The following is a 25,167-nucleotide window of genomic DNA, read 5'->3' on the forward strand; positions in this document are numbered from 1 at the left end:
CCTTGATTCCAAAACCATCCTGCAGTGGGGTGTGCAATCTCTCCTAGGAGTCTGGACCAGAAGGCTAGTTTACGGTGGTGCTGGTAGTTCTGGTGAAGGTGGTCTGGTGACGGTGGAGGTGAAGGTAATGGTGGTGGTAAAGATAGTGGTAATGGTAGTGGTTGGTGGGGATGATGTTTGTGGTAGCAAGGTTGATGGCAGTATGGTGGTGGTGGAAGCGGTGGTGGTGGCAGTGATGATGATGGTGGTGACAGTGGTGATAGTGGTAATGGTGGTGGTGGTGGTGGTGATGGTGGTGATGGTGGTGGTGGTGGTGATGGTGGTGATGGTGATGGTGGTGGTGATGGTGGTGGTGGTGATGGTGATGGTGGTGGTGATGGTGACGGTGGTGATGGTGATAATGATGATGGTGGTGATGGTGGTGATGGTGGTGGTGGTGGTGGTGATGGTGGTGGTGATGGTGATGGTGACGGTGGTGGTGATGGTCACGGTGGTGATGGTGATAATGATGATGGTGGTGATGGTGGTGATGGTGATGGTGGTGGTGATGGTGGTGGTGATGGTGACGGTGATGGTGGTGATGGTGATAATGATGATGGTGGTGATGGTGGTGATGATGGTGGTGGTGATAATGATGGTGGTGATGGTGGTGATGGTGGTGGTGATGGTGACGGTGGTGATGGTGATAATGATGATGGTGATAATGATGATGGTGGTGATGGTGATGGGCGGGATGTTGATTGGAAACCAATTTTCAAAGATTCAGAATAAATAAAAGGTGTGATGCTCAAACCACACTTCACAAACTTGGCCGTCTCAGAGGATCAAAAAAAGAGCCACAGATTCCAAGCAGGTGGTAAACGCTATGGCCCACCCCCAGAAAGGCCCCGTCTGCACCTACAGACAACGGCAGGGGCCGCACGATCAGAACATCCTTGCAGAGAAAGGACGGGGTTCTGCCCTGGAGGAGCTTCCAGAATCTCTGAAGCACACTCCTGGGAGTCCCTCTAAGCCACCCAACCTCATTCCAGCCACACCTTGTCCTTATACTTTCATGGCAAGAAGCTGTCACTGCCCCCCACGGGACACCCCTGAATAGTGGCCTTGGCCACCATGTCTCTCAGCTACACACCACCCCCAGCTCTCTAGGACAGAGGTGAATTTGCACAAGCTGTGCAAAGCGACTTTTTAGGCGACGGCTAAAACCCAGTTGGCAAACACAGGCTCTGTGAAGGTATGGGCATCCCGCCTCTGTTCGTACAACGCGTGGGGGTGGGAGAATGTTCCATCCCAGACTAATTGAATCTGAATGGTGTCACAGCAAGGACACACACAGTCAGGAAAAGAAATTCAATTTCCTTTTGACCTGCAATTAATTTTCAGGAAAAAATTGCTTTATCACCTTGTCTAAAGATGAGCTTCTAGCCCAGCACCTTATGCTTTCAGAAGGGGTCCCCGTCCTTGGTTGAGTCAGGGAGACACCGCGCCTCCCCTGGGAACCCGGCCAGGAGCAGGCTTTCACTGGGAACCTCGCTGGCCTTGAGGACATCCGGTCAGCTGGCTGCCCAGGGGACAACTCCCGCCCTCTGTTCTTCCTCTAGGAATGCAAGGATCTTGCAAGCCTGGGGCTGGTCCAAGCATCGCAGAATTATCGCAAAACAACGGCACCGCTCGGCTGGAGGCACCGCTCAGCCACGGCCGCCCACCCACGCGTTAGCCGTGAGCGTGGGTCACTGTGGGCGGCGGCGGGGTCCTGCTCACCCACCCTCGGGCAGGATCTGTGGTTCTGGGCTCTGACCCTCATCATTCCGCGTATCCCTCGTGACCCGGAGGCCTTCCCGATGACTCAGACACACATATTCCTCTCCTGCATCTGGTTGGCTGGCAGCCAATTATCTCCCATAAAGGCTTGGCCCCGAGCTCCGGGCCCAGCGTCGCAACATTGACGGAACCGGTGTCAACACATGATGACATTATTTAGGAGAATATGAAATTCCCCCTGGATCCAGAGAGCATGCAGGATATCTGGACAGACTTACAGGACGGGCCAGAAAAGATTTTGGTCATTGTCTAAACTTTGTGCTACAGATGGGGAAACTGAGACCCAGAGAGGTGGTCCCACAGAGGCCGGGGCAGGACCAGAAGCCAGGCCTGCTGGCCCCCAGCTCTGCTGGTTCCCGCCTCCCCGCCTGCCTGTGAGGCCACCGCGGGTGGGGGCCAGGGCGGTGGCCAGCGCAGGTCCCATGGCCCAAGTCCTGCTGGCCGCTGACTTCCCCATCCCTCTCGCCGGCCAGTGGATGGGAAGGCCTTTGTGCCCCTGGCCTGGACCGTCTGGGAACTTGTGTCTTGGGTCGCTGTGAGGTCAGCAAAAACCGTAACACTGACACAAAGGAGGAACAGCCTAGCCTTGGGGCCTCGGGAGAAGGCGCGGTCGCCAAGGCAGGACTGGAGTCCCCCTGCGAACGTCTTCCTGGGACCCTCTTCACCCCCACGTCAGCTGCTGAGCAGCGGCGGCTCCTCTCACCACCCAGGCCCTCGCTCCGACGCAGGCTGGGCTAGGGCTGCAGCGTCCTTCCCGTCCCCCAACCTCAACTAGGCTGTGAGCCTGTGGAGGGCCAGGCCCATGTCTTCCAGCCCAGAGCCCTGACCTGGCAGGCTCCTAGCCAACACGTCCAGAATTAATTCTAGGGAGAGCGTTGGGGAGCTCGGCACTGGGATAGAGCCTTCAGTTTGGAAGGGATGCTGGAACTCAGCTGGGCATCCAGACTGGCCATGTATGAGCCGACGGGCCAAATCCCTCAGGTAGCGACTGGCCTTGGACAGCTCTGTGCTTCTCCCCGACCCTGCCCCAAAGGCCTCGGGGACAGAAAATACCAAATGACTGCTGAACGGCCAGGAAGGCTGGGACCACGTCCCTGGGACGCCTCTGACTCTGGGTTCTGAGGAATATGTCATAGGTCAATAATCAGAGTCACAAAAGGCCCACCATCGAAGCAAGCCCATCACAGCGTTATTCCAAGGAGAAAAAGCAGCCCAACCACATGTCCTGCTCAGCGGAGAGGATGACCCGACGTTCAGAGTGGTTCTCAGGCAGTATTTCAAGGAACAGGAAAACTATCACAGCAACTTAGTAAGAGAACAAGGCCGAACGTACAAACTATATACATGGGATGATCTTGCTTCTGTTTTAAAATTTACAGGCAGAGATTAGGGAGAGAAGATGGAAGGACGTACACTGTCAACCTTGGCTTTCTCTCTGGTGGAATGAGAGGGGTTTGTTTGCTCTTATTTTACTAATATTCCCTATTTATAGTGAAACCACCCATCAACTCTTCAGCCAGACTCAGCCAGGTGAGAAAGGGAAGTCTCAGAGAGGTCAAGGGTCACGCCCAAAGGGGTCATGTCAGCGGTGAGGGCTGCACCCAGGCCCTGCACACTGTGTACTGTGGTTGGAGACAGAGAAACGAGCAGTAAGGTGCTTTTGACTAAACCAGTAAAGCCAGTTCCAGAGGAGGGGGTGGAGAGAAGCAGCCCGTGTATGTCCTGCACCCCATGTATCCCACCCCGTGGCCCCCGACCTGTGCCTGTTACCCCACGCAGGAGTTCATCCTGGAGTCTGACCTCTGCTTCCACCGGCCAGAGCCCCGGCCCAGCCCGGCTCCTGGAGGCCAAGATGCAGCCAGACGGCCGTGGGCCAGGTCTGGGGCGGCAGCCAGGGTCGGGAAGGGCCGGCCCCCATTGCAGCCCGTTGTCCAAGACTAAGGCCCAGGTGCCTCGCTGCAGCGACCCTCGGCTGGCAGGGGAAGTGCTCCCACCTGGTCTTCTCCCACACAAACCCCGGAACCACACACAGGCTGAGCCAGCGCCAAGCTCCCAGCTCCCCCTCCCACTTCACAAGTCAGGACGCCGCCCCAGACAGGGCTGGGCACTGCATGGACCCCACGGGGGCCGAGAGGGCCAGGGCTGCAGCCGGGGCGGGCCAGACGCCACTGTGGCCTGGGGTGGAGCTGTGCCATTCCCTCAAAACGCACGCCCTCTCTGGTCCCGGCAGGCAGCTTTGTACCAAGCAGGCAGGAAGCAAGCTAGACAGAGACATCCCCAGTTTCCTGCCCCCCAGCACAGCCTCCAGAGAGGGAAGGCAGACCAGAGCCGGGCCAGCGCTCCTCGGCTCTGCAGAGCTGCTTTTATCTAGTTTCTCCTGGCAGCCTCCTTTCTGATGTCATTGAAACATTGTTTACTTGCTTAACGGGACCCAGATTCCTCTGACCTCCAGCCCCTCTGCAGGCCAGGATCACAAACATCCCTTAGCACTTTCCCCCCCAAACCCCCCAGATGAACATGAAGGAAGTAGAAGAGGGGGAAGTGCCCCTGAATCCGGCTGTCTGTCCACCCACCCCCTCCTTAAGGCCACCTCCGTGTTACTGACATATTCGTGCGCTTTTTATGTTTCATTAGCTGGGGGCGGGCCTGGGCAGTCCATCCAACTTCTCTGAGCTCAATTCAGGGAAACATCCGTCCTGGGGGTAACATTTCCTACGTCGGGAGCTGCTGTAAGACCTCGTTCAACGCACCTGGCTGTGACTGCACACCTGCTAACAGGGCGATCACAGGGCAGCACCTCCTCCCCTGCCCCACCCCCTCTTCCCCTGCCACGGCAGTGCTGCCTCTGGGGACGCGTGGCCACGTCTGGACACAGTTTTGGTTGTCACATCTGGGGGTGCTCCTGGCGTCAAGTGGGTGAGGCCAGGCACGCTGCTCCACACACTGCGATGACCGGGATGCGCCCCCTGTCCCGCCGGAATATCTGTTCCGAAACGTCACCGACAGTGCTGAGGCCGGGAAGCCCTTGCTAGAACCTTCCACACTGTCGTGAGTGTTAAGCACTAAGGACTCGTGAGTCACATGCTTTGTGCCTGGCGCCTCGCGGGCCCTCGGCTGGCAGTGGCTGAGGTCACCTTGACCGCCTTCTCCTCACCTTGCCCTCGGGAAGTCAGGGTGGAGAACACGATGCTCATTTTCCTAAAAGGACACCACGGCCCAGGAGTAGGGCCTGACCAGAGCTGGACCCGGGACCCCGGCCCCAGGGTCTCTGAGGACATTGAGTCCGCTGCGGCCCTGATACTGTCCACAGTCTCAGAAGCTTCCGGTCCTGGGACCCGGCCTTCTGGAGCTGGGGGAAGGGCAGGGGCTGCTCCCCGGGGCCTGGCGGTGCACCCCGAGCGGCCCCTCCCCTCTCCCGCAGTGCGGGGGGCTGGGAAGGGGGAACACTCCAGAGGACAGGCCGCTTCCTCAGGACACGCAGACCTCCGGAGCAGCGTAATTGCTTGGCTGTCCCCAGCGCTGTCATCTCCAGGGAGGCGCAGGAAATGCCCTGATCTGGGAGGGTGTGCCCTTGCCTCCGAGGAGCGGACACTGGGGGCGGCTTCACAGGTGGCAAGTCCCTGGCAGAAGCTTGGGACTGAGCCCCTCAGCGTGCGCCAGACACCGGGTGGGGGGCACAGGTGATACCTGACTTTGACCCCCGTTCCTCGTCTGAGGCCCTAACAGCCTGTGGGCAGGACATGTGGTCCCCACTTCACAGTAGGGAACCAGGGTCCAGGGAGGTCCACAGACGTGCCCAAGGGCACACGACTCCCAAGCCCCGGGTTTGTTCCCTTGCAGCTGCTGCCCCCTACAGCCCAGGGGACAGCGGCCAGGTGGTACCTACCAGGTGCCCGGCGGCTCTCACCAGCTTGTGAGTGAACAGCGGGAAGGCCTCATTGCTCAGGTCTGCATCGAGCACTTCCTGGAGAATGGCCCGGCTGTGAGCGAGAGCAAGGTCAGTCAGTCAGTCGGTCAACAAACACCTGCCCAGCCCTCCTGGGTGTGTGGCCTGGCTGGAGACGCACTGGGGACACAGCAGTGAGGAGGACGGGGCCCTGTCCTCACGGGGCAGACCGCCAACAAACATGCTAGTAATAAAACACACCAAGAGGGAGACGCACCCCAAATCCAGTCAGATAAGAAAGGCACCTTCATCAGAGCAGGAACAACCAAGCCCTGGGCAGAGACACGACTCAGAGATGGGCGCTCGCAAGCTCTCCTTTCTCAGATGGGGGAACCAAGGCCTGGGGCAGTTATCTAGCCAGCTAACGCCCCTCGTGCCACAGGCCCCCGAGGGCAGGGCCCGCCCTCCTTAGCTCCCCTGCCCTGCTGGCCCGGCAGTCTGGCTCTCATGCTGGACCTCTCGGTGTCCGTGGAAACCTTCAGTTCCTGGGCACCGTGCCCCCTGCCTCCCTCCAGGACTTAGTTGACTCTTGCTCCCCTGCATGTTTCCACCGGGTGCCCCGGCCCCAGTTTAAAGTTTTGTTATCCTTCAGGGTTGGCGCATCCGTCACCTCCTACAAGAAGGCCTCCCTGATTCCCTGAGTCTGGGTCAGGTTCCCGCCCCCTCCCCCACCCCACATTGCCCCCGGTCTGAGCTCACAGCCCTGATATGTCTCCTGCCAGGGTACCTCTCACACTGGTTGTATTGATACTTGCCCCCACTGAACCAGGAGCTCTGTGCCAACAGGGCCCCTATGCCTGGCACAGAGAGGACAACTGGTAAATAGGGCTGATTGAAAATGGGCTGGCTTTGCACTGCAGGGCCAGCTCCCCATTGGCAGGAGACAGCCCCACCATTTCTGCCTCGCAGGGGTCCCAGCCAGTGCCCAGAAACGCGTCTGAGGCGAATCCCCAGCCCCACGGTGCTGGGAGCTGCCCGCCCACGCCTGCCCGAGGTGCCCAGCGTGCTGCAGTGTGTCAAGATCCTTATGTAACACCCCGGCGCCCACGTGGCGTCAGCCCCCGGAGAACCCACACCCAGTCCTTAAGAAGCCCATCCTCTCCGCGGTCCTGGGCGGATGGGGCCAGGGCTGCTCCCTGGTCTTCCCAGCAGGGGAAGGAGGAAGGAGGCTGGAGCTGCCACCCGGGGCCGGCGTGGCCTTAGCAGTGCCAGGGGTGCCCCAGCTCGGGCACCGAGCTGGGCAGGCAGGTCTGCCAAGCACGGGTCGGGGTGCAGGAGGCTGTGCCTCTCCCAAGAGGGCACCGGCTCCGGTCAGAGAGCAGGTTCAGGTCCTGCTTCCTTCACTCACTCCCACCCCAGCCTCGCCTCAGTCCCCTCGTCCGCTCCAGGAGGGCAGCGATGCCACCTCACGGGGCCCTTGTGAGGGGGCAGCCACCAGAAAGCACGCACCAAGCGCCATGGCACTAACAGCTACGATGGTAATCACTGTTCCCCGCCGTGTCTCCCCAGTCACGTGTGGTCTCTTGAGCTTAAGGTAATTAGGGTAAAACATTCTGTCTCACGGCCACATGTCAAGGCCTCAGTGGCCGCATACAGCTTAGTGGCTACTGTACTGGACCACCAATTATGGAATGTTTCCAGAAAGTTCTATCGGTCAGCAGGTCATACAGCATCTCCCATGGTCCAGGTGCCACGCCGAATGCTTTCCACCTGACAGCTCAGAAAGTTTAGCCCTTGTCAGCGGTGCTGGTAACATTATTATTCATACAAGAAACTTTGGGTTATTTTTGAAAGAGCGAGGACAATTTGGGGGAGAAAGCTGAGAAGTTACCAGGAGGAGGAGAGCTTGTCTTCCTGCCCTGGCAGCTGTCACTTGCCACCCTCCTTGAGCAGCTTCTAATGAGGCTGGAAGAGGCTGGTCTGTCCTCCCGGGGCCACACCTCGATCTGTCTGTCTGGTACCCCCTCCCTCCCCTGCCCGCTCACCTCCACCACCAAACCAAAAATGGCCCAGTCCCTGGCCAAGGTCGCAGTGCAGATGAAGCTGAGGCTTCCGAGGATGGCCTCGAGCTCAGGAGGCCAGGACGCCCACCCCCGTTCAGCCCAGAGATGCGGAGGTCAGTGTGTGGGGAGAGGAACCCCACATACTGGACCCATCGACCACCTGGACACGGCTCATCACTCTCCGCTCAGAATCCCTGCTTCACCTGGCCCCTGAGGCTCCTCACACCTGCCGGCCTCCTACTCCCTGGCCCAGAATCAGAGACCCCGTTAAAGCCCTTCTTCTGCTCAGTTCTCTCTCCTGGAGGAGTAGCCTCTGCACCTGTAGGCTCTCGCCTCCATTGCCCTCTGAGCCTGTCTCCTATGGCCCTGGCCTCACCGCTTTTCCTCCTGCCACAGGGCCTTTGCACCTGCTGCCTCCTCTGCCTGAAACACTGTCCCTTCAGAGAGCTCCAAGCCTTGACCCCTCATTTCCCGCAGTGTCCCCTCCAAGGGCCCCCTAATAAATATTGGTTTTCATGAGAAGCCTGAAGTCCAGCACTTGATGGTTAAGGTACACAACCAGCCGTGATTCGGAGAGCACGTACCATGCGTGTGCCGTGTGCCTCTGTGCGAGACGATGCACGCTCAGAGCCAGCTACACTCCGCCCGGGAGGGGAGGGCTGCCAGCCCAGGACCCAGCGGGGGTGCTGCAGGCTTGGTCAGCTCCAAAGAACCAGGGAAAATGGACCCCGTGGCGGGACCTGCGTGCACTGTCTGGGGATCCTGGCATGACCCCGGCTGACAAGGATGTCCCGTGGACACGGCCATGCTGCATCTAAGCGTCAGCTTTGGGATAACCTGGCTGGAGGTGCACCGTCCTCTCTTCTTCACCAATAAGAATAAAAATACTTCTAACCACCTCCAAGGGCTGTGATCAGGATTGGAGGAGATGTTGGCACATCCAGCCCCCTGGCTGGTCAATGTTAACACGCTGTGCTTCCCCTCTTATCCCCTATCCCCCCGTCCCCTCTCCAAAGCGCAGCCAGAGAGATCTTTCCAACGTGCACAGCTGCTCAGGTGCCCCTTTGCCTAAGACCGTCGTGTGGCTCCACGCACAAGCTAGAATCCGAGGGCTTTCCAGGAGCTGATTCCTCCTGGGTGGGAACACAGCTCAGTAAACGCTCACAGAATGGATTAAGGAGTGAATGATCGTCTGTAGACCTAGTCACTGGGGGCGTTTAGGGAGCAGCAGGCCACCTCTCGGTGTAGAGCGTTATTCTGAGCCCAGGTAGCACGTGGAACCCCAGGCTGGCTCTGCCCACCTAGAGATGGCGTACATGATTCTTAGTCTGTATCAGCTGTCCAGAGACACCCTCGCTGGCCCTTCCGTGACCACTGAATCCTCACGTACTGATTCACAGTGAGGTTCAGTCTGAGTCCTTTATTAAGGGCTTTTCTGTATTCTAGTCCTTCGAAAAGCATCCTTCTGGTGTGGCCTCTCTGAGGTCGCTGGCACGTCGAGCTTACTGACCACAATGTCCCATTCTGAAGCAGTAAGTCGTTCTGCCCCGGGCCCCAGATAGAGGGCTGAGGGCTCAGGGCCCAGGGGCACCCCGGTGCCTGGCTCCCCGCCCTCTCCTCACCTGGCTGGGCCCTGGACGCTGATCAGGCCCAGGTCCTCGGAGCTGTCGACAAGCTGGCACCGGAACCTCCGGTCCTGCAGCACCGTGGTGATGTGGGACCAGTTGTGCTGGGCCACAGCCCCGCCCACGGCCAGGTAGTAGCCGTCCCCTGGAGGAGAAGCACGGGACTCAGCGCAGGACTGTGGGACGGAGGAGGTGGGGCAGAGGGGATGGCCCGAGGCCTCGTGGAGAAAACAAACACTCTTTCCTTGAAAGTGAACGACAGAGGCCCAAGTGATGGGGACACTCCGAAGGGACCCTGGGTTCTCATCACCCGCAGGACGAAACGTGGGGAGGAGGGGCTGGGTGCGGGACCGCCTGAGGCTGCGCGCGTCAAGGGAGCATTTTCTGGGGGAGTCTGAGGCTTTCTCCCACTTCTCAAAGGGTTTGTGGTCCAAGAAAGCGTAAGAGCTCCCAGTGCCATCACGCCGTGGGGAGACCGAGTCCCACCTCAGCTGCCAGTGCTGGGCGAGCTTGGACAAGCCTCTTTCCTTCTCTGAGCCTCAACGTCCTGACCAGCTCCCGTTTCTCTTCATATTCCCATGGCCCCCGGTCTCTAGGATCCCTGCCATGGCCTTATGGGGGCTGGTGTCGAGCCGGGGCGTTACAGGCAACACACCGTTGATCCTTCAGAGGGGACTGACACTCGTCACCACCCTCGGGAAAAGGAGACTGAGGTTCAGAGAGGTCACACGGTGTGAGAAGACTGGCCTCTGTCCAGCTCTGAGTCCACGGCCTGTGGAGCATCCACTGGGCCGTGCTGCCACCCGGGTACTGCTGAGCGGAGGGGAGCTCACCTTGGCCCAGTGTCCTGGGAGAGCCACTGCCCCGGGGGGCTGTGACCTCAGACAGCTGTGTGGCCCTGGACCCCTCATGCAGCCTGCCTGAGCCTCCAAAATGTCACCTGCAATTTGGGGTGAATGCACCTCACCCGCGGGGATGCTGTGAGATTCAGCCACTGTGTGTGCCCTGGGCGGGCAGGCTCTCACTGACTACTCCCCCCGTGACCTGGTGGAGGTGGCAGGCCTGGAAGAGGCTTCGTTCCTCTGCATTTTCTATGCGCCCTTCTCCCCATCCCATTCCCTCTCTTCCTTCCTTCCTTCCAGCAGGGCTCCCCCCATCTCAGAGTGATGGTACCCAGTCAATCCCTGACTTCCAGCCTCAGTTTCTGCATCTGTACAATGGGAATGAGGCCAGAACCCCACCCCCCACCACAAGGCTGCTGGGGTGATTGAAGGAGCTATGGCGGCACCAGGAGCCCAGCTTGGGGCTCAGGAACCAGGAACCGGGATGGTTACGCACTGGGACACTCATCTCCCTCCCCGGGGGTCCGGTCCTGCCCAAGGGCTGCTTCTCTCAGCTTTCCGCGCCATTCACTCTGGGCCCCGCCGGGGGCCGGCCTGGCACCAGCCCCCAGCCCACTCTGGGCACAGCTGGCATGGGAGGGGGGCAGCAGCTCTCGGGGAGGCTACGGAGTCTGGAGAATCCTGCCTAGACGCCCTTCTGCACACTGGCCCCCACTCCCCGAGGCTTCCACAGCAGTGGAACAGCATGTCATTGTGATCATAGGTGCGGGCACCTACTATAATTGAAAAAGAGACACGCCCCACTTTGCTTCTCCAGCAGGGGAGCGTGAAGCTCGTAGCAGAGCCCAGACGGGGACAGGGGATGGGGTGGGGGGCCTGGGACCTCTGCTCCCTCCCCAGAAGCACTCGCTGGCTGGGCTCTGATGGAAGGTCCTGAAGCTGGGACCGGTCAGGCCACCACACCTGGAAGCGTGAAGCTGGGAACCCTTTGCCCCCTCCAAGCCAGGGTTCCACCAGCAGCAGCCGGGGGGAGAGCAGAAGAGCCCCTGGCTTTGCCATCAGTCCCCCACGTGGAGACCCCAGCCAGAGCCCTGGTCGTCCTCCCGCCCCGTCCAGGTGACCTCTGGAACATCCCTGACCTCGTCACCCCACGTTCTGTGTGCCCGTCTGCGCCCTCAGTCCTGGCTGTCCATCCAGACCCAACTCAAAGGCCAAACAAACGAGCTGATCCCCAAGGATCCCCTGCTACCTGGGCTGGGGGCTCTCGGGACGCTGGATTGAGAACACCTCTGAGGATCGAGTCTCCAGCGGCATCCTCTACCCCAGCGCCCGGAGCACGCTCCGTGGGCCCCGCGGGGCCCCGCCCGTCTGCAGCCATGCCGAGGCCCCTCCCAGGGGGACCCGAGCGTTAACTGAAGCCACCTGGTTCCAGACAGACAGCGGCTGCTGGGCCTGGCCTCCTCTGGGCAGCTGTCTCTCATGAAAAACATAGCGAAGTGCCCAGGTCCATGTCCAGCCCACACGGCGGACATGGCAGGGAGGGCGGTCAGAGGGCAGGCTCCAGGGCTCTGGCTCGGGCCGGGAGCTGTGGACTTTATTTTGTACTTTTCAGAATTGTCCAAATGTTTCCTACAGGTATGTACTCCCTTTGTGATGTAAAATACTGTTCAAAATCACATTTAAGATGGACAGCTGCTTTATACACAACCTTGATCACACGTGAAACGCACATCCTCTTGTCTTAACGGTGATCTGACCTAACAGGTATAAACACGCGCACTGACTGGACATGCATGTTCACAGCAGGAACAGTACCGCTTTTTTAAGGCTGAAAATACAAGGTCCGTATGTGGGTTTTCTGTGCTTAGCGGTGAAGCCGGGACCTTTAGCACGCTCCACAGACCACTGTGACTTGCTTGTCATCTGCACACGCCCTGGCAGGTCAAGAACCCACCAAGTGCAAACCTCCCCACCAGGCGGCCGTTTAACTTGAGGCAGACGCCCCCAGCGTCCAGGAGAAACATCTCCAGGGTCCATTAACACCTCCCCTTCCCCTCCTCTCAGAGCCTGCTCTTCCCGCCCTGGCAGGCGAGTTCTCCTCCAGGGCCAGGAATCCACCAGACTCATCGGGAAGGGCACAAGAAGCTGCCCCCTTGGGCCGTGGCTCAGCGTACAGAGCCCTGGTGACAACTCCCCCCTGTGACGGGGACTAGTTTCCAGGTGGGGAAACAAGCTCAGGGAGGCTGCTCCCCAGCCCTCCTGGCACCCCAGACTCTTGCTCAACTCCCTGCAGCAGCTCAGGGAGGAGGGTCATTTGTCTCCACTTCACAGATGGGGAAACTGAGGCTCAGAGAGGCGGGCCCCGAGCCAGGCAGTGGCAGAGCCAGGATTTCAGGGACCTGCACACTCACTGGGGTCCCTCTGTTCTGTCTCCCCAGCTAGACTCGCTGTCTAAGGATGGCAGCTGTGGCTGGACCGGGCCTCCCCTCTCCTGGGGGGTGAAGGCCACACAAAGTTTCCAGCGGTCCTTGTCAAAATGCCCCTCTCTGCCCAGCTCCTCACAGGCACCTCCCGCGTTCTTTCCTCCACACCTTTCTATCAGGTGGCTCCTATCCATCCTTCGAGGCTCAGGCCAGACATCACCTCCTCCAGGAAACCTTCCTCATCCTGGCTCACCTGCTTCCCATGGCCTCCCATAATCCTCGCTCTTTCCCACGCCCTCACAATCCCACCCAGTGTTCTATCGGGCTTTTCCTGCACCTCCCTCTCCCAGTGCCCAGGCCAGACCTTGCCCCCGTCCCCCGTGACTGAGTCCCACGCAACTGAATGGCCAGCAGCACTGAGCCAGGCCGGGAGCTGGGGCCGCCAGGTTTCCTGAACGGGCTGACAGTGACCCTTCCCCCGACGGTACAGTGCAGCCGCACGGAGAGCAGCACAGTTGAATCCTTTCTTCCCTGCAATCCAGTGTCCCAGGGGTGGCAAGGGGGCCCCTTCTTGGAGAGAGGGGATGCTTCCCACGCTCTGTGAAGCTTAGCCATTGCTATTCTGCCCTGACAGAGACAGGCTTGCAGCACTAGAGATTCGACTGCTCCCATGTGAACCAAGGGGTGGGTCGGGGAGGTGAACTGATGGGGGCAGATCTGGCTCAGCGTAGTCAGACCTGTGCAAACAAGGGGTACGAGTAATGAGCTCCCCGTCACAAGAGGCATGCAAGTAGAAGCAGAAGGCCTGCAGAGGGCAGTGTGGGTGTCAGCTTGGGTACAGAGCTGGATATCTTCTAAGGACCTGCCCCAGTCTGAGACTGAGAGTTACATGGGAACGGAGACAGCCAATTCAGCATAGATGCCGGTGTCAGAAAGGCGCTAACTTCTCCACGAGGGAGGCGTGGCCTTATCCTCGGCTCTCTTCCGGGCAAGTGAGCTGAGCACGCGCACGCTGTGGCCACTCCGAAACCCCGCGGGACGGGCAGGTTCAAAGGCATAATCACTGAGCGCTGGAAGCCCAGCATCGTTGCCTGAACAAAGGCCACATTCAGCCTGAAGCGAGACCTCTGAGCTCCCAGGCCCTGACTGGGGCGGGCACACGCGTGACTCCAGAGCAGCCTCGACAGCCCCTCCCAGTGCGTCCTGCGTCGGCGGCCACCTCACCGAGCGGGGCTGCGTCGAGGGCACTGCTGGATCCTCGAGGCATCGCTTACCTTCAAAGGCAGGGGCCAGCGGGGAGGTCTGGGGGCTGGGAGCAAGGCGGCTGACAGTCAGGTCGCTCTCGGTGCCCCCGCGGTGGTTCAGCATGCAGGTGTACACCGTGGAGCCTGCGGACAGGACGAAGACCCCAGAATGTGGGAGCCATTTAGCGGGGCGGCCCCTCAGCTCAGGGTAACCCTTGGTCGGATATCCTAGGGGGGCAACCTTGAAAGGCCCCTCGTCTCAGTGATGCCACCACGACTGAATGACCCAGAGAGGGATGGGCAGGTCACCCAGCACTGCCATGCCCAGAGGAGGAAGGGTCAGGAGGGAGGCTTCTTTCTTCTAGAAATGCCTCGAATCCCTCCCTCCCACCCACCCCACCCCCACGCTGGGACGTCTTTAAGGGCAGGATTTATATTTCATTCATTGGGCGCTCCTAGCACCATGCCTGGCACAGCAGAAGCTCCTTGAATGGCTGATGAACAAATGAGTATGCAAAAGGAAGTAGATGGATGGATGAGAGAACGCGGAGGTGGGGAGAGGGTGGGGGGAAGCACGGATGGAAGGAGGGGACGGGTGGGTGGGTAGAAGGGTGTTGGCACGATGAATGGGACGCGGGGGATTAAGGGGAGGTGAGTAGATGGATGGATGGATGAGAGAATGAGGAGGTGGGGAGAGGGTGGGGAAGGAAGGATGGAAGGAGGGGACGGGTGGGTGGGTAGAAGGGTGTTGGCACGATGAATGGGACGCGGGGGATTAAGGGGAGGTGAGTAGCAGGTACATGTGAGGCGGGGGGCAGGTGGGTTGGCTGGATAAATGGTGTAATGGGTTGAACTGTGTCCCCCAGAATGGTATGTTGAAGTCCTAACCCCCAGTCCCTGTGAATGGACCTTATTTGGAAATAGGGTCTTTGCAGATGGGATCATGCTAGGGTGATCAGAGGCCATCAGGGTGGGGCCCTAATCCAACGTAATTGGTGCCCTTAAAAGAAGAAGAAAACGCAGGGAGAAGGCCGTGTGACTCAGAGGCAGAGATTGGAGCAACGTGGTTGAAAGGCATGGACGGTGGCCACGGCCAGAAGCCAGGAGGGGCAAAAAGGAGGGATTCTACGTTCTTGGGATCACGGCCCTGAGTCTGAACTTCCAGCCCCAGGCTCGTAAGACAACACATTTAGGTTGTTTAAAGCCACTCAGTTTGCGGTACTTTGTTACAGCAGCTCTAGGAAACTAATAGCGATGGGGCTGGGTGAGTTTGGGGTCGGGTGGACGGGGATGCGTGATAAAAAAGGAGAGGCGCATCCCAAACACTGCATGGGACATACTTACACTGAGAAGTTATTCATCCTTTATTTAGAATTCAAATGGCACTGAACGCCCTGTGTTTTTGTTTAATTCTAGAAACCCTACTTGGGGAGAGCATTCCTAGGGGGGGAAGTGGACAGGTTCCGCAGCCCCGGGAGACTGTTCTGAGGACTTGCTGCCTGGAATCCTGTCTGGAACAAAGTAAAAGCGGGGGCGGGGGCGGGGGGGGGGTGGAGGATGGAGGAGGAGACAGAGGGTAGAGGGAGGGAGGAAGGTGGAGGGGGCCTGGGGCCGGGGCTCGGCCAGGAGGGCAGAGGGGTCTGGACACGGGGACCCAGGGCCAGGCCCCGGGGCAAGCCATGAGCCAGATGAGCCCAGAGAGGACAGGGTCAGCTCGCTGTCTCGTCTCAGTGCCCGGGGCTGCACTGAAGTGGGAAAGCGTGGCCCACCTGGGCTCCGTACCTGGGGCCCGGCTGACATCGGCCGAGAAGAGCCAGTCGGCGGCCTTCCTCGCGTCCAGGCCCACCAGGTAGAACTTCCCGAAGTAGGACATGTCAAACACGGCAGCGGCCCCTCTGCAGGCCAGACACTCCTTCCTGATCTGAAAAGTTCCAGAGGTGGGGTGCTGTGTGGGCTCCGGGACCTGACTCCTCCCCCAGACCCTGGGGCCCTGGGCCCTTGGCTGCCGTCCTGCTCCGAGAGCCCCTCCTGCCTTCCCCCCCTCCAGCTAGGAACACACGGTGACCATCCTTTTCAAGCACAGGAGACACTCTCCAGGGTAGACCAGAAGCCATAAAACAAGACGATAAATTCAAACGGGTTAAAATCATACGAAATATGTTCTTTGACCACAGTGGAATCAAATTAGAAATCAGTAGTGGAAGAAAAATTGGGAAATTCACAAATAAGTGAAGTTAGACAACGCAGTCCTAGATAACCAACGGATCAAAGAGAAAGGGAATTAGAAAACACTTGGAGATGAATGAACATGAAAATACAACATATGCAGACGGATGGGATGAAGCTAGTGCTGTGCTCACGGAAGTTTTCCACCTGCAAGAGCTCTCCAGTCAGTAACCTAACTTCTCCACTTTGAGAAACTAGAAAAGGAGAGCAAATTAAGCCCAAAGTAGGCAGAAGGCAAGGCAGGCAGAAGGAAAGACATACTAGAGATTAGAAAGGAAATAAATGAAATCTTGAAAAACAGAGAAAATCAGCAAAATTGAAAATTGTTTCTTTGAAAAGATCAACAAAATTGGCAAATCACTAGCTAGACTGACCAAGAAAAAACAGGGAAGACTCGAAGTACTGAAATCAGGAATGAAAGAGGGGTATCACTAACCAATTTATAGCAAAGGATTTTAAGGAGTACTGTCAACAGCTGTCCACCAACAAATTAGACATGAAATGAAATTCCTAGCGAGACACAAATTACTGAAGCCGACTGAAGGGGTAATAGTCTGAATCCATCTATAATAAAAAAGAGACTGAATTAGTCATTTAAAACTCCCCACAAAGAAAAGCCCAGGTCCAGATGGCTTTACTAGTGTATTTTACCAAACATTCAGAAAAGAATTAACACCAATTCTTCACAAACTCTTCCCAAGAGGCCAGCACTACCCCTGATGCCAAAACCAAAGACCTCATAAGAAAACTACAGAGCAAAATCCTTCATGAATACAGATACAAAAACCTCAACAAAATACGAGCAAAAGCTAAATCCAACAACATATAAAAAGGATTACACACCACGGTCAAGTGGGATTATCCCAGGAATGGGAGGCTGCTTTACCACCCCAAAATCAGTCGACGTAATGTACCATCGTCACGGGATAAAGAACAAAAACCAAATGATCATCTCAATAGATGCAGAAAAGGTATCTGACAAAATCCAACACTTGTTCATGATAAAAACTCCAAGTAAACTAGGGCTAAAAGGGAAATTCCTCAACCTGATAAAGGGCATGAACAAAATCCCACAGCTGACATACTTAATGGCGAGAGACTAAATGTCCCACGCTAAGATCAGGAACAAGACAGGGCTGTCCACTCTGCTACTTCTACTCAACACTGTACTGGAGGTCCCGGCCAGAGCAATTAGGCAAGAAAAAATAAAAGGCATCCAGACTGGAAAAGGGGAAGTAAAACCATGTCTATTTGCAGCTGATGTGATCTTACATCAGAAAATCCTAAGGAACCCATTGAAAAACTATTATACCTAATAAAATAGTTCAAGAAGGCTGCAGGATATAGGGTCAATATACAACAAATAAAAAATTTTTGTATTTCTATATGCTAGCCATGAACCATCGATGAAATTAAGAAAATAATTCTATTTACATCATCAAAAAGAATTTTTAAATGCTTACACATAAATTTAACAAAAGAAGCGCAAACTTGTACTTAAAAACTAGAAAATATCTTTGAAAGAAATTAAAGACCTAAATAAATGGAAAGCCCTCTCATGTTTACGAAATGAAGACTCACTATTGCTAAGATGACTGTACCCCCCAAATCAATCTACCGATTAGACAGAGTCTACCGAAATCTCGGCTGGCTTCTTGGCGGAAGCTGACAAACGGATTCTAACATTCACACAGAAATGCAAGGCACCCAGAATATTCAAAACAGTCTTGAAAAAGGAGAACAAAGCTAGAGGATTCACACTTCCTCATTTCGAAACTTACTACAAAGCGAATGTACTCAAGACGGCGTGGTATAGCCTAAGGATAGAAATACGGATCAATGGACTAGAACTGAGAGTCCAGAAATAATAGAAATACGGATCAATGGAATAGAACTGAGAGCCCAGAAATAAACCCTGACGTTTATGGTCAGCTGAGTTTTCACAAGGATGCCACGGCAATTCGATCGGGAAAAGAATAATCTCCAACAAATGGTGCCGGAACACCCGAATAGCCGTCTGCAAAAGTGCGACGTTGGACCCCTTCCTCACGCCACACACAAAGCTTCATCAGAATGAACCACAGACCTAAGTACGAGACCTAAAACTATACCATTCTGAGAAGAAAACGGAAGAGTAACTCGTTGTGACCTGGGTTAGGAAACGCCTTCTTAAATATGACACTAAAAACGCAAGGGACAAAAGAAAAACTACATAAGCTGTACTTCATCAAAATTAAGAACTTTCGTGCTGCCAACGATATCGTTAAAAAAGTGAAAAGCCAACCCACAGAAGGGGAGAAAATGTTTACAAATCATAAGCCTGATGAGGGACTTGTAGCCAGAATGTACGGAGAATTCTTATAACTCAATAAAAAGACAAATAGCTCAATTTAAAACTGAGCAAAATATCTGGATAGACATTTCTCCCAAGAAGATATACAAATGGCTAAATCTGCACATGAAAAGATGTTCCGCACCAGCAGTCATTAGGGAAATGCAACTCAGATCTTTGAGATACCACTTCACACCCACCCGGATGGCTAGCGTCAAAAAGAGAACTACACGTGCTCACGAGGATGGAGAACCGAGAACCTCGTCCGCCGCGGGCGGAGGTGTGAAACGGTGCAGCCACTTTGGAAAAGCCTTCGCAGATCTTCAAAACACGAAACGTGGAGCTACCACATGGCCCGGCAATCCCACTCCCAGATATTTACCCGTGAGAAATGAAAACATCTGTCTAAAAACTTGCACACACATTTTCAGAGCAGCATTATTCATAATAGCCCGAAAGTCGAACCACGCAAATGTCCATCAACAGATGAATGGATAAAGAAAAAAGAGTGTATCCATGTAATGGAATATTGTTCAGAATAAGAAGTCATGAAGTACTGACGACTTCCTAAAACATGGATGGTCCTTGAAGACATTATGCCAGTCACAAAAGACCATTGTACGAGTCCATTACGTGAAACGTCCAGATGAGGTAAAGCTACGCAGACAGGAAGTAGATTAGTGGCTGCCAGAAGGTGGGGATGCGGTGAGAAAATGGGCTAATGGGGATAGGGTTTCCCTGGGGGGGAGATAAAAAGGTTCTAAAATTAGATTGCAGTGATGGTTGCAGAACCCTCTGAAAATACTAAAAGCATTGTACACTTTAAGTGGTTGGGTGGTATGGTATGTGAATATATCTCAATAAAGCTGTTTTTTTTTAAAAAAAAAACAAAAAAAAACAAGGCGACATCTCTCATTATTTCCCTCCATACGGTACGCAAACGCTTGGCTCCAGTCTCAAGGTTTTCTGCTGTCCATCTGTTTCTTCTGCTTGGTCTTCCCTTGCAATGTCAGTCCATCTTTGCCCTAAACCCCTCACCCCATCGCTGAGCAGATGTGCCAATCCCACTGCTTTTACGGGAAAAAAAAAAAAATTATAACAGGAAAGCTGCCACTTAGGGAGCATTTAGGGTGTGTGAGGGGCCCACGCCATCTCCTCCCGCCCCGTGTGGTACAGACACTGCTGCCTGGGAGCAACTGTGATTAGCAGCCTCACGGCCAGGTGCCCTCTGAGGCCCAGGGGCAGTACGTGGGCCACTCAAGTTTACACAGGTGGAAACGATGAGCTGTTCATCACCTGGGTCTGTCTAGTAGTGCCCCGACCCCGAGAAGCCACTGTGCGCATCTCTCCCCGCTCTGCGTTCAGTGATGCCACGTGGGTGGGTGGGAGGGAGCGGACGGTGAGGGCATTTATACAGGGGAAACTGGCCAGCGCCGGGGATCAGGCTTCCCCCTGGGACAGCTGGTTGTTACACGGCACCCCATGGGGTCTGCACAGCTCCTGCACAGCTCCAGGCACCACTACTCTTTATGGAGCTCCCTTCACCCATCAGCCATGTGGTACCTTCGCTTACACTGCTGGGGCTGCAGATCAAAGCCCAGAACAGCTTCCCGGGCTGACTCTCGTCTAGCCAGGCTGGGGAAGTTGCCAAGGCTGAGCACAAGTGCCTGTTTCATGCTCTGGGACTGTCGAGGTGCCTTTGCGCGGGTGGGATGCAGCCGTGAAGCCAAGTTGGCATTCCCTCCCAGCGCCCACATCCTCAAGGGCCTGAACATCCCGCAGGCCTTGGAAGCCACCGTGCGGAGGTGCCAGACGGGTCCCCGTTTGCTCCCCGGAGAGGCAGCCCCCAGGGACTCCTGGGCTTTCAGACGCACATGCCTCCCCTTCCATTTCAGAAGCCGCCTCCTCCAATGCCTTTACTAGAGCAAACTTCGGAGGAAAGCCTGCTTCCTCCCCTTCAGGACCGGGTGCAGAACTAGTCACGATAAAGATGCGGGCCTGTTCAGAATGTATTAAGAGTTTCCAGGCAGCAACAGCAGAGCTTTGCTTCTAAGCAGGGGGCCCCACGTGACTGCAGGGGTCCCACGCCCAGGAAGCTTCCCAGGCCACCCATCCCTGGGGACCCCCAGGCTGAGGCCTTGGCCCCCTCTCAAACAGATACCGAAGGGACTTCGCTCCCTCCCCAGTCGGCCACGTGCACGGGGACACAGCACGTTCTGCTGGGTAACAAAACAGCTGGGCGGCTCGGAGGGGAAGCTGGCATAGTCTCTTCTGCAGAAGCTGCCTGTGAGAACTTCCCTGTGTGACGCAGACTCAGAGGGACTCACCTCAACCCCAACAGAAATGAGGAGTCGGGAAGGGAAGGAAGGGGCCAGGAGCCGCCAGGAGCGACCTGAGAATCGGAGCAGCTCCGAGAGGCTCAGAGAGGTGAAGCCCTGGCCCGAGGCCACACAGCCAGACCCAGGCCTGGCTCCAGCCCCACTCCTTGAGCAGACCTCACCGCTGCCAAAGTCTTGGTACAGACGGGAGGGGAGGGCAGAGAACATCACCGATTCCTCCACGAAACTGAGTCGGCCAAAAACGGGGGTGGGGATAGCCGGCAGAGAGGGCCAGCCCACGGGGACGCCCGCCTTTCTGTCCCACCAGGGATGGGGCGTCCTACCACGTCGTGGTGGGGCGGGAAGTCGAAGGTGTACTCCTGGCCCAGCAGCCTGCCGTAGAGGTAGTCCTCGTGCGCCCGCTGCCTGTAGGCCCCGTAGTAGTCGTAAGGGAGCACCTGGGGCAGAAGAGGGGTCGTCACCGGTCCCGCCCCCTCCTCCCCCCTCCACGCACAGCGTGGCCCGGTGCCCGCGGCCTGGCCAGCCCTGAGCCGGGTCCTGCGGAAACAAAGGTCCACAGGGCAGAGCTGGTCCTGCCCTCTCCGAGCCCCGCTCTCGAGGGGCAACGCGCTGTGGGCGAGGCCGGGGTGGAGGCGGGGCTCAGGCATGCCCTCCACGTTGCACAGGCGACACCACAATCTCCATGGCGGTGGGAGCGCTGGGGCCCCGGAGGGTGGAGAAGGAACGGGGTGTGCTCGGGTAGGGAGGGCGGCGAGGGACGGGGCTGAACGGGAAACAGGCGGGTTGACTGGGACCTCGGGGGCCACGCCAGGGCTTCCGACTCAGCGCCAAGGCGCTGGGATAAGGCCCAGGGATCAGCCTGCGGAAGGAGAGGGAGGGGGAGTCGGGGCTGGGGTGGCCGCAGCGGTGGCTCCAGGTGCTGTTGCCATGGTGATCCGGGACCAGGTCCTGCTCGGGGCCAAGCCCTGCGCAAAGGGCCTCGCGCTTCCGGGAAGGGAGACCCTCTCTACAGATGAGGAAACCGAGGCGCCGAGAGACTGGAACTTGCCTCAGGTCACAGGTGAGTCCTGAGCGCCCGGCATGGGCCCCAGAGGCTGGCCCCTCAGCCACCACTTGCCTTGGCTTCTCCTGCACTCGGTCAGCCGCTCTCAGGGAGGCCCAGGACCCAGCACCCGCACCTGGTCCTGTTCCTGCGGATGGGGCCCCTCCTCCTCCCCCAGCCCTCCCTCCTAACATCCCAGCCCGCCGTAGCCTGGCCAGGGGTCAGGGGTTTGGGGACGTCTCGTCACCCAGTGCCCTGGACTCCCAGGATGGCTCCCGGGTGGGGACTGCACAGCCTGCCCATCTCGGGACCAGGGGTATGTCACCGATTCCTGCTCTGGTCTCATCGCCTTGCCCGCGGATTCCGGGGAGAGGGGTTTCCAGGGCGGACCAGGCTGGCTGCAGTGGGCTCTGCAGAGACCTGCTCAAGGAGAGGTCTCCCTAGGCCCCTCCTCTCTGCTGACCCCAGAGAAGCAGAGGCAGAAGCCATCAGGAACTCTGGCTCCATCCACCTCACCTAACATGCCCTGGAACGTGCCTTGGCACATAGCTGCTACGGAGATGGGAGACGGGCCGCACTGGAAGGGCACTGGTGAAACATAGCAACGGGAAAGGGGTTTTAATTTGTGCAAATCTGGATCAAATACTATCCCCCTCAGATCACATCACCTGCTCCAGAGACCCCAGGCCGAGGGGCTCACAAGCAGGACGGTTTTGACTCTTCTCTGAGGACCCAGGTCCCTGAGAGGCACTGGGTGGGGGCTGGGCAGCCCCCAGGAGGGCACCCAGAGGCCAGGACGCTGTGAAGTACCAACTTACGAGCTAACACACAGAATGCATAATTTTGGCTAAATCCTCCTACTAACATTCACAGTTGCCGTTGCCAAAGATATATGAACCAAATTACGAGAAGACGCTCTGATTCCTCCCGTAAACCTGGGAGCCTCGTGTGCAGCCTCCCCTCTGTGGAACACCAGCTCTCCTGGCCCCTGGCCCATTTGGGCCGTGGAAGGCCGGGCACCGTGGGCGGTGAGGGGTGCCTGTGGGGACATCCCACGACCTCAGGTGGCCCGGCCGGGGCTCGGCTTCTCCAAAGGCCAGGTGACGCACCCGCCCCACGGCACTAAGGACAGGGAGACACACAGCCACCTCCGGTGGGGAGGACGTAGGCGGGACGGTGGGCAGGGGCCGGGCGCAGGCCGGGCTGGGGGCATGGCCGCTGGGTGCCGGGGAGCCACTCACCGGAGCCGCACCGTGGGGACTGAACCATCCCGGCCTCTCCCAGCCGTGCCGCTCCTGGAACACGCAGCCTCGTGCGAGGAGTTCCTGGTTGTGGAGGGAGAAGAGGCCCACTCAGGCCTGGCCAGACGCGCAGAGGAGGGCAGGGAGGGGAGAATCCACCACCCGGCACCGCAGCAGGCAGTGGGCAAAGAGGTCCCAGTACTCGGAACCAGGACCCAAGCCCAGGCTCTGACTCCAACTGTGCGGCCCTCCCAGCACCCACACTGCCCGCCTCAAGAATCCCCCATCTGCAGAATTACCTTCTCTTATGGACCGAACAGCACCCCCAAATTCCTATGCTGAAGCCCTAACCCCCAGTGTGACTGTATTTGGAGACGGGGCCTGTGAGGAAGGAATTAGGGTGAAATGAGGCCCTAAGGGTGGGGTCCGAAGCCTTATGAGGAGAGGAGAAGCCACCAGGGCTGTCCCTCTGCCAGGAGCAGACACAGCGGGAAGGCGGCCGCCCTCACCAGGAACCGGTCAGCGGACACCTGGATCCTGACCGCCCAGCCTCCAGGACTGTGAGAGATGAATTCGAGCCCCCCAGCCTGGGGTGTCTGTTACGGCAGCCCGAGCGGTCTGGGACACCCAGTGACCCAGCGATGCCACAGCTCAGCGTACACCCAGGAGAAATGACACCAGGGACGCAAACAAGCCCGTGCACACCTGCGTTCACAGCCACCCAGAGGTGGGGACAGCCCAGGCGCCCATCAACGGACGAATGGATGGCCAGTGTGGTCCACCCATACGATGCGATGTTATTGAGCCTGACAAAGGAAGGACATTCTGACACCTGGTGTATTGTAGACCAACCTCAGAGGCAAGTAAGGAAAAGCAGCCCGGCCGCCAAGGGCCACACGGGGCACGATCCCATTTGTGCGAAAAGACCAGAACAGGCACATCCAGAGAGACAGGAGGTATAGATCGGTAGCTTTTCTAGGCTGGGGGGTGGGGGCGACATGGGGAGTTGTTGCTTAATGGGTACGAGGTTTCCTCTCGCAGTGACAAAAACAGTCTGGAACTGGATAGCGGTGATGGTTACACAGCTCCGTGACTGTACTTAACCCCCTGCGTTGTACACTTTAGAGTGGTTCAAATGGCAAGCTGTGTGCTGTGTGCACTTCACCAGAATAAGCAATTACAGCAGACACAGTAAAGTAACGTGGTGGCAGATTTCTTTGAAAATAAATTTAGCCTGGGGGGGAAAAAGAATCTCCGCTCTAAGGTTTGGAAGGGCCCTGTGCCTGGGGCCAACCCAGCCCAGCGCCCAGGAGGAGTGGGCTTCGGAAGCTGAGCGTGGCCGGGCGTTCAAGTGCCAGGACCGATGGGCGCCAGAGGCCAAGACGGCCTGAGTCTCCCCCTCCCCGTGGGCCACCACCTCGAGGAGGAGGGCGCTCCAGGTCACATGCCAACTGGTGACCCCCGGATGCTTCCTCCCTGGACGTCCAAGGGGGTGGCAACCAAGGACACAAAACCCACTCCCCTCCAGTGAGCGTGGGGACACCTCCACCAGAGACGCATCACCCTTCCTGGGAGGGAAAATGGAGAGCAGGCTCCTCTGTTTAACAAAACACACGCCAACCGTCAACGGCTGGGAAGTGTCACCAAGAGGGTGCTGACGAGGAAGTGAAGTGTGGGTGAAGGCAGATTCCTCCCCGGGGGCAGGGCTGCTGCACCCGCCAAGCCCCCTCCGGGCAGAACTGTGCACATGTGAGCAACGTGCCTGAGCCCATCCTCCACCCGAGAGTCATCGAGCAAGCCCCGCGCTCCTTGGGAGACTGCTGCGCTGCGGGGACGGTGCAGGCCCGGGGACAGGCTGGGGGAACCCGAGCCCACGTGGGGCCCAAGATTCCCAGCTGGCCCTCTAGGCCAGGCTGGAGGACAGGGCAGCCCGGGAGCCAAGGATGTCTCTGTCCTGGGGAGGTGCCGCGGGCACCAGCTCCCTCTGGGGTCCAGGCGCTGGAGCCCCAGATGAAGGAGGCTTCTTCTGCTTAAATGTTACCTGCTCACTGCGCCCTGCCCACCTGCCTCCCGCCCCAGCCAT

The 25,167-nt window shown here is 57.6% G+C and overlaps 1 protein-coding gene across 2 annotated transcripts in view; it reads right to left on the reverse strand.

Annotated features, from left to right (window-relative positions):
* SARDH (sarcosine dehydrogenase) overlaps positions 1 to 25,167 on the reverse strand; it is a 62,910-nt gene that overhangs the window by 12,885 nt on the left and 24,858 nt on the right. For both annotated transcript variants that reach the window (XM_082655857.1, XM_082655858.1), the window contains exons 12-17: positions 23,085 to 23,168; positions 21,125 to 21,238; positions 15,687 to 15,825; positions 13,935 to 14,048; positions 9,393 to 9,540; positions 5,708 to 5,801 (exon numbers count right to left, since the gene is read on the reverse strand). In XM_082655857.1, coding sequence (XP_082511983.1) covers positions 5,708 to 5,801; positions 9,393 to 9,540; positions 13,935 to 14,048; positions 15,687 to 15,825; positions 21,125 to 21,238; positions 23,085 to 23,168 — 693 coding nt within the window. The remainder of the gene's footprint in view (positions 1 to 5,707; positions 5,802 to 9,392; positions 9,541 to 13,934; positions 14,049 to 15,686; positions 15,826 to 21,124; positions 21,239 to 23,084; positions 23,169 to 25,167) is intronic.

This window comes from Grampus griseus (assembly GCF_964374135.1).
Source record: "Grampus griseus genome assembly, chromosome: 6".
NCBI lineage: Eukaryota > Metazoa > Chordata > Mammalia > Artiodactyla > Delphinidae > Grampus > Grampus griseus.